The sequence below is a fragment of the Rhagoletis pomonella genome, unplaced genomic scaffold (genome assembly GCF_013731165.1).
Source record: "Rhagoletis pomonella isolate Grant_MI unplaced genomic scaffold, Rhpom_1.0 Rhpom_scaffold_00004, whole genome shotgun sequence".
Classification (NCBI taxonomy): domain Eukaryota; kingdom Metazoa; phylum Arthropoda; class Insecta; order Diptera; family Tephritidae; genus Rhagoletis; species Rhagoletis pomonella.
Window position 1 is genome coordinate 21546545 of NW_023458558.1, and position 10057 is coordinate 21556601.

The 10057-nt window shown below is 34.0% G+C and overlaps 1 protein-coding gene across 1 annotated transcript in view; it reads left to right on the forward strand.

The window, feature by feature from the left end:
- LOC118738424 (T-cell leukemia homeobox protein 3) overlaps positions 1 to 7735 on the forward strand; it is a gene marked incomplete at its 5' end in the record, with an annotated part of 23618 nt that extends 15883 nt beyond the window's left edge. The window contains 1 exon segment of the mRNA XM_036469358.1: positions 7351 to 7735. Within this exon segment, the coding sequence (XP_036325251.1) occupies positions 7351 to 7549 (199 nt within the window).
- Between the last annotated feature and the right edge of the window lie 2322 nt (positions 7736 to 10057).

Consider the following 10057-nt stretch of genomic DNA (forward strand, 5'->3'; position numbering starts at 1 on the left):
TTCCTAATAAACAATCGTGGTACAAAGCTCAATAAAAATATTAAAAACAAAGTTTCTATATTTGAAACCTAGAAACTAGAATTAAAACATTTTGGTTTGATTTTTAAACCACGAACTTTTTGGGCTAAAATTTAAACCAGAATATATTAAAAATTGCGTAAAACTATTGACTGGTTTAAAAAGTAGACTATAAAAGTTTAAAAAAGGCAGTAGTCCCAGCGCGGTTTAAAAATTAAACCCAAATTTTTGACCGTGTACTCTTTTGTAGAGGAGCAAATTCTCTGCACAAGTGGTGGGGAAAAGTACTACGCTACGACCAGTCCTGTCAAGTTTGCTCAAACTATGCCATTTTTGGCCCTATTTTACTTCAAATGGCACCTACATATATCCAAGTTTAAACTATGTAAAGAAGTTTCAAAAAATTAACAAAGTTTCATCAAAAGTTCACATATTATGTTATTCAGAATTTTAAGAAAATTTTTGTATACCGAAGTACTAAATCGCTGAGCGAATTTCATCGGACGGAGCGACGCCTACGGGGTATATTTCCGCAACAATAAAGAAACAAAGCTAAAAAAATTTAAAATGAATCTATTCTCGCCTCTCTTGTGTGCAATCCATGATGCTTCGTATGGAATGACACGTCAACAAAGAATTAACAAAATGCCAAAAATCAACGGAATTTTGTAGCCACTTCAAACTTGCACTTTATTATACAATATTTCTCTAGAAATTCTGAATATAAAGCGTGAAATTTTGATGACATTTTAAAGATTTTTTTTCAGTTTTTTTACTAATTTGAAACTTGGATTTAGGTATATGGTTTTTGTTAAAGAACATGTTTTATAAAAAAAATAACTAAAACTACATAATAAAAAATAAATAGTATAAACATGTCAATAAGTGGGCGTCGTTTGGTAAACTGGTTTATTTATTTTTTATAATTTTTTTTTTTGGTATTTTATAATTGTTTTAGGAACGTGGTTGTTATTTTATTGCTAAGGAGAAAGATAAAATAATCTGGTTTCGATTAAAAGAATAGCTAGCACCTTATTTGGTACTTTGATTTTTCTGTTCCGCACTTCTTGGCAGTTTCTATCAATATGACAACGATAAGTTAATAAATTGTTATTGTTTCCCTACTAAGTTTAATAAACGAGTATTCGTACATGGCGTATGAGTAACATTTTTTCCTGCACATACATATTTCATTCAGAAAAAAAACATTGAATTTACCAATGGATTACACGAAACTGGTTAGTCGCAGCATAGTACTTCGCCTTCCAATTATATATATAGACAATTTTTTCTCTTACTAAAGAATATTACCTCCATCTTGAACAATGAACCAAAAACAAGCAGTCAGTGATATTAGCAGCGATGCGCAAATTGAGAGATAGGACATTTCGTAATTATAATCACGCTGGGAGAATTTTGACTCTCGGTCAAAAACGATGCATCTGTAAAGGCGAAGCTTTGTTTTCTAAAAAGTGTAAAACTTCACGCTTCACGAACGGCCGCAGTTACTCTAGCTTTAAAACAAATCTTTTGTCCATTCCAAGAACGAGCTGCAGATAACTCTCCCAAGAGCCCCTCAGGGCTGGTTAAAAAGTGCGTTCCAATTGTTAAGAAAGAAGAACCACTCAAGACAAAATGTTGCGGTGATGTTCAGTAGTTACTAGAATATCGCATTCTTTTATTTCTGCAAACTACTGTTACATGGGTAACAGGCGCGGTCATTGTACGATTTTGCATGTTCCGTTGAAATTTTCAATTTTTGCTCGAGAAATGGCTTAATCGATTTCCATTTTTATTCTGAACATATTTATATATTTATCTCAATTTCTTTAAGCTGTTACCGTTATGCAAGTTAGTATGCGCATGGCCACGGGTATACGAAAAATATTTCTGCATACAAAATTGTATTTTAAATGCGGGTGTGCTGAAATATAATCAATTCGTGCTGTTTTTTTTTTGTATTGTTTTGCCGCGATGTGGCATAGAGTGGTTTTGGTGTGGAGTAGCTACTTCTCATCCAGCACACCAGCCAACTTTAGGCAACTCCAATAGCAATGTAACAGCAGCTTGCAATGGTATGTACATAGATATGTACATACATAAGTATACACTAGGGTGCTTTTTTTCGGCGACTAAATTTTTTTTTCTCCCATCAAAAATTTGTTGGAAAATAACTAAAAACCAGTTCCCTAAAAATTTGAGCCCTTAACATTAATATTAAGTGCTCGACCAAGGCGTGCAAAGATTTCCCGTTCAAAATACACGTAAACTTTGATTGTTTTTCTTCTCAATTATATAGCTCAGAGGCATTTTATGGTATAATCTTGGTCAATGACAGGGTTTCTTCGGAATAAAATGCCGTAACCCTAACTCCCACCAGCGAGGTAGTACGGGTACCACAAAGCCCAGGGAACTTGTTTTTAGGTATTTTCCACAAAATTTTTAGATGGGAGTGAAAAAAAACAAAGTTACCGAAAATAAGCACCCTAGTATATACATATGTATGTATATGTATATCGCAGTGAACGTCGGACCATGGCACAACGATTGTACAACAAACCAAAGCGAAAACAACAACGACCAACAGCAATTTATCCGCAGTAATAATTCACTCTGCAATATGTGATATGGAGTAGGAGAAGGATTTGATTCCAATGAGTGGAAATGTTGCAAATTGAATTGTTAGCTTTTATAAATATGTATGAATGGCCGGGCACACATATGTATGTCTGTATTTATGTATTTATATAAAAAAATGTGGCATTTGCTTCAAAGGCTTTGCTGCGAGTTTGCAATTTTTTTTACCAAATCTGCATATGTACATATGTTAGTGTGTATGTATGAAACATGTATGTTAGTATATAAAGCTGCGGTCAAAATAATAGCACCAAAATTCAAAATGATATTGTTTTCAGTGCTATTTATTTATTTTTAATAAATTTAATTTAAAATATTTTTCGACCTGTATCAGAAACCAGGAACCATCAAATGTATTTAAATAATAAATAAATATTTAAAGACTCCATATCCTTGGACATTTTTTTCATAAACTGAAGGCAAGCAAACCATGATACGTCTCACAGACCTATGGTTATCTCTTCTCAGCAAGTTTCAGCAGGGTTAGATATTTTTTTGGTTTCCCTTTCTGGGAGCCTTTTTTCAGAGCATACAGTCAAATATAATAGTCGAAAAAATTAGACTCGCACTAATGTATGTATGTAACATTTATCGATTTCGCTATGCTCCCACCAGTTAAACACATTCAAGTACCATTTATGCCCAAACCCATGGCAAACCCACACAGATGAATTAATTTATGACTTATTCAATATGGCGCTTCATCCCTCGTTTTCGCAGTAATTCACAATTGTAAGTTTATGTTGGTTAACCTTCTTAAATGCGCAAACTCCAAATGTGTGGTGAGAGAACAGTGTGGAAATCTGCAGTCAGCAAATGTGATATTTACAGTAATCAAATAATTGTGCCTGTCACCGTTACGCTCATCAACATTTCTCTATTTAATTTAATTAACATTTAAAAGTGATAGTAATTTCAAAAATCATAATATTCTCCGGCATGTAAGCTAACCTTGCCGCTTCCTTGCCACAAGAAATTGTTACTCATACTTATGTAACTGCATTTGAATACGAATACAGAGCGTAGCAATCAACAGTCATATCCTTGCGGCAGCTGAGTTGTGTGGGAGTATCTAATGTATGTAGATATAACTAATATATGTACATTATTCAATGCCTATCCCAGCAAACATTTGGAGTCATAAATGAGTCTTTAAGGAGTCCTATTTCGGAGCCATTACGCTCATTACGAGCTCATTTAAGAGTCCGATATGAGGGTGTTTCCCTTCCTCCGAAGGTCGACTTATTTGAGCATAAATTCATACATAAAATGAGCCTCAGTATGAGTCATATTCGACTCTTATTGGCCTCATATACGGCTCATTTTTGGCCTCATATATGAATCATTTCAGACTCTTTTTAGGGGTCTTATCGGCCTCATAAATTACTATGTACATTCCGACTCTTATTTTAGGTTGTTCTTTGAGTCTTATTGAACGCACTATATTTTTGCAAAGGCATTCAGAAAAATTCCTTTCAGATAACATATACACATTCTTACGTGCATAAACAGATTCCAACATGCATTCATTAGCAGCAGCTGCAGCTAAATTTTATTAATTTTTTTGTTTTCTAATTATTTTCAATTTCTGTATAAACAAGTTTAGATATAAATTTCAAATCTTTATTGTTTTTATATTGGCACAAGGTGCTGGCTCATAACTTGGATCATATATGAATCCTAAAAGATGCATATAAGAGTAAACAATTTTTTGTTTTTGAAACTCATATCTTTTACCTACCTAGGACTCCTTTCGGACTCATATATTCTGAACGCTCAGAATATGTTTGCGGGGATGTTTCATTATACGTATGCATATGTATTTACAAACATATGTACGTGTTTATGAGTGTATGTATGTATGTATGTATGTGCATACGTTAACGAGTTTTGAATTTGTCTACCGTTTAAATATTCATTACTAAACTGTCATTGCTTCAATAACTACAAAAACAACAGCGATAGGTCGGTAAATAGATATATATAAATAGACAAATGCATACTGATTTAGCGTAATTGCTTTCTAAATATTGTAGTCCATGCTATCATATGTGTATATGTATGTATGTATGTACTTACATGCATACATATAAATAGGTACAAATTATCCATTTCATTTATGCAAGACCATTTCGTTTTGATTGCATCTTAATTGAAAATACTTATGTATGCAGCATTTAACCACATTTGATGCAAATATTTAAGCATGCCAAATAAAGAAGCCTAAAGATTGAAGATGAAGCTGAAGATGAAGGTGAAAATTCAGTTTAACATTAAATTTACGATAAAGAATGAGATTAGGACAACAAGCACTAAGACAAATACAAACACGAAGAGAAAGATAAAGACAAATATGAAGACAGAAACAAAGAAAACAAGTAAGAAAATCTAAGTTCGGGCGGAGCCGAACATTAAATACCCGGCGCAAGTATTAAATATATGTTTTTTTCACCTTTCCGAAACCTTCCGCTAGATGGTAAGCCGGGGTGTATCAATTTTGAGTAAATTAGCGTCCTTCAATTTCGAAATATTGAAGTTTCAAGCATTTCTGAAATTTACCGTTATATGAGAAGCGGCCGTTATTTTAGTCCGATTTCAATAATTTTCAACGTTTTGCTTACACGTGGCAAGTGCAATAACCATACCGAGTTTGGTACAAAATGGTAGAACGGTTACCGATATACATATATGTGATCACAAGTGGGCGGTGCTACGCCCATTTTCCAAAATTTTGTCATAAACGTATTTCCTGGTAAAGAATTGTTGCAACCATCAATTTTGAATAAATTAGCTTCAATATTTACTGATTTATCGAAGATTTTGTATTTCTCGAAATTACCGTTATATGGGATGTGGGTGTAGTTATTGTCCGATTTTAGAAATTTTCGGCCATTTGGTATGTTGTGCGAAGACCAACAACTGTGCCAAGTTTGGAAGAAATTGGTGCAGCGGTTACCAAGATATACACATGTAACCATAAGTGGGCGTGGCTACAAACAACCGTTATGTGAACAAAATTAATATACCCTTGTGCACAAGTGCGCTCGGGTATAAAAATAGAGATAAACAGAAAGGCCAAGTTTACAGAAAAGATAAAAATGAATTAATGAATAATTTTACCCCCTTTTTTATTTTTCCTTATCCTTGCGCGTTATTTTTTTCCGAATCGTTGAACCGATCGAAACCCCGGTTCAAAGACCATAAACATCGCTTTGATGAACCAATCCAATAGTGCAAAAACGGTTCAAACCTCTGAACCGAACCGACCAAATTTTTCATCCAGTTCACGTCCCTGTTTTATATAATTTTATGATGATTACGTAACTTCACCCAGTTTTCACCTGTGTATTGTTAGATGTATAACTTAAAATATAGGAAGAAAAAAATTACAAAGTTGCCACTTGTTTGAAAATTGCAGTTTAAGTAAAGTAAATATTGCAATATGGTTGTCAAAAAGAAGATGCTTAAGAATTCTTACAACCAAAAATGTTTTTCTTGAAGGTTGCCATCTGTTTGAAAATTTTAATTTAATTTAATTGATAAGGTTAATTGAATAATGCAATATGGGAGGTTCAGGAAAGTTTACTGCCGGGAATATGTTTTAGGAGAGTTGCCACCAGTTTGAAAAAGTTGATTCCATTAAATTGATAAAATAAATGAAATGTTACAATACGGGTATCAAACAGCACAAAAATACTATTAAGGCGCAGTGGAGCTCGCCGGGCTTTTGCTAGTAAAAAATAAGAACAAAGCTTTTTCAAAAAAAAAATTCAAACTAAATATATAGATACATACATCGCACACCATCTTTAAAAGGGGTTGAAGTTGAAGTGGTAGGGAATTTTCATGGATTATTGTAGAATTTGTTGATAAATATCAATGCCCAATATATCATGAAATTTTGCGATTTGGTGTACCAGAAATTGAGTTTCCTACATTTACGTTGTTTTTTTTTGTAGATCTTTTTATTTAAGAGATAGGGACTAAAAGAAACGAGAATTGCATGAAAAAATTGGGTTTAGTGTCTCGTACTACCTCGCTGGTGGGTGTTAGGCTTACGCCGCAATGGACACTTATGGAGCATTTAATTCTGAAGAAACCCTGACATTGACCAAGATTATACCATAAAATATATAATATATAATATTAAGTGCTAAAATTTTCAGGAAACTTTTTTTAGATACTTCCCACAAAATTTCGAGGTCGGAGCTACCCTAGTACATATCTACATGCACTAAAGAAGAATATCTAGAAACATCATTAATTTCCTTTCGGTAAAATTCATTCTAGTCATATCACTAGCAAGAGCTAACTTTAGTTTATAGTAGCACGAATCTGCACATCTTCTTATTTTTACCCAAAGATAGCTTTACATATATCACGATTAGAGTACATATTGCAGGTCCTCTGCAATAACGATACAACTCAAGAATCTCTAATTTTTCTATAATCCATGCCTAATACTTGCTACTTTTTTAAGACATGAATTATACAAGGATTATAGACAAGAAGCCCTTAGCCGTAGCAAGGTTTTTTATTTTTTGAATTGTGTCTTTACTTCAGAGGACTATAAGTTTATATTCGTTTAACTAAAGTACTTATTTACTGGTTATAAATCCACTTAAATAAATTTCATAATACTTCTTTTTCTACAAACACAAGTCCATTAATTTGTACCTTCTCTTTTTTTTACAGACGTCAAACGGCCGAGGAACGTGAAGCTGAACGTCAAGCGGCCAATCGTCTAATGTTATCCCTGCAGGCAGAGGCAATTAGCAAAGGATTTGCTCCACCGCCAGCAGCGCCGCTTTCTACACAACAAGTGAATGGCGCCCCTTTGGCGGCTCTCCATGGACTTCAGCCCTGGGCTGAGACACATGCGGCTGGCTGCTAATCCTTTACATTGCCGCGTACCGCCGCCGAAATGTTAATGGTGGACAAAATGTGAAAGTGCAGTAAAGTTCATTTGTGATATGCTTTGTACATATAGGAAAATCTAATACATAACATAACTACTTTATACAACAAAAAATAAAAATAAAAATAATAAAAAAAAACGAATTCATCTCAAATATATGTATAAGCGATTGGGCTTGATAGCTTATTTGTAAGCAAATAAGAATGTTTTGCAATGAAAGTTAAATTCACGAGCCAAAAAAAACAAATTGTCACTGAAGAATAGCGAAATAGCTGAACGAATTGTAATTTCCAACAAAACTTTTGTTTGCGCTTTCAGTTTTTTTAATAGCTTTGGTATGTCTTAAGTTTATGGGGCAAAGTTGATAAAGGAATTCTGGTAATGATTTTTCGCACAGATTCGACGGATTTCCAAGTTTTTTTATAACATTTTTTTTAAATTGTATAGAAGACCTTTTTTACTAAAAAAATTTATGAGATTATTTCAACTAAAATAAAAGTTATTTCAAATCTTCAGTGGCAAAACTGCAGTTAAAGTTAAAAGGCTTCGATGCTATTCATTTGAAATATGTATATATATAAGCTATAGAATAATACTTGTAAACAGTATGCTGCTTACATTTCATATTTGATAAACTTCGAATCAGTTGAAAGGGTCAAAGTGGCATGCCAATGGCTATTGCTTAAAATCTGCTCCCTAAAAGCTATACAGCTTGGTAGGCAAAACAATTATAAAGACTCATTTGTTGTCTAACTAAATGAAAAAAGGAATATGTATTTCCTCTTTTTCTTTTAAGGACTGTAACCGCCTAACCGATTTTGGGCGTGGTCATCCAAAGTTTTGTTTTCATTATCATTGGAGTTTATTTTCCCTAAACCAAATTTTGAATCCCAGACACATACTTTCATATTTTACACATTTATATAGTTAGCCGCTTTCTCCAAGACAAACACTCGCTCTCCGGCTTACAGATGTACAGACTCTTTTTACATCGGAAAGGTAGTATCTCAGCGGTGGTCCCATCACTAATCTGGTTTAGATCTATTTTTTTTTTAGATTTTTATATGAGAATTGCAGTCGGTTTTGCTTTTTCCTTAAAAATTACTTGTTATAATGTATTAATGTTTAACTCCCATACAACTGATTGTTCAGAGACGAGATTTTGCTTTAGAACTTCTCAACTAATAACTCGAAATTTTTCACTCTTTTCACTTTTAATGTACTCAGAGTTTAACTTATAGCCAGGGACGGCCAGAGATAATCTGGGTCCAGTACTAAATATGTCTATAACAGTCCTATTTATTGTAAAGAGACTGTTGTAAGTATTAAAGCTCGGAACACTTTGACGACTGCAACTTCACGACGTAACGACAGCGACATCATTTTGTCGACAAATGTCGCCTTGAAGCCAGCTTCTTAAACATTTTGAAGACCTCAGCGACATAGCAAACAGCTGATTTTAAAGTTTGACATTTTGGTATATTTATTTCACAAATTGTGTATTTTTATTTAAGTAAATAAGAAAAACATGAACAATCAAGAATATGTGATTAATTTTGCGACAATTTAATTTTGCAGCACTACATCTACTCATTGTCGCCGGCAAAATTAGAAATAGATTTAATTTGGCGACGCCGACAATTGCAGTCCTGCAGCCAAGATGTCGTGCTGTCGTCAAAATAATTGTGTCCGTAAGAACGTGTGTATTTAAAATTTGACAGATGCTGCTTGTCGCTTGCTGTCGTCAAAGTGTTCCGAGCTTAACTTGGAGTAAGTTAGTGTCATCAGTTTTTGAAATGCTAGAGTTTTCGTATACTTAAAATTTACCATTATATGGGAAGGGGGTGCAATTTTAGTCCAATTTGAATAATTTTCAACAAATCGCTTTTCCGTACCAAAATTATTAGGTGCACTAAGTTTGGTTGAATTTGATGAATCGGTTACCAAGACACACATTTGTGGTCATAAGTGGGCGGCGCCCCGCCCATTATCCAAAAATTTATAATAATCAAATTGTTTGCTATGTGATTACATATTGCAATCGTCAATTTTGAGTGATTTAGCTTCAAAAATCAACGTCAACTCTTAACTATTTATCTCAAACTTCCACTTTATTATACTAAAATTTAATAGGCTATAAAACTGCATAGGTGGTTGGTTGGTTGAAGTGGCTAGTTTAGCAACTCCAATTAGCACTAATGCGTGCCGTTTTAAAACCACTACTCACTATTTAACCGGAAAATAAAACTTGAAAAGAACCCAGCAGACGTCTGTTATTTCTCTCAAATCCAGCACGTTGGGTTCAAGAACTTAAGTAGTTGTACTGGATTGATATCATTCACATATGTCTGTTAAACCGCAGCAGCAAGGTTTGCCTAGCAACCGGATTCTAGAACCTCCTGTGTCTCTGAGATATCCAGAGTCGACCTGTTCCTAACTACGTAGCTCGTCGGCCATCTCAGTGCCATGAATTCTGCTGCGCCC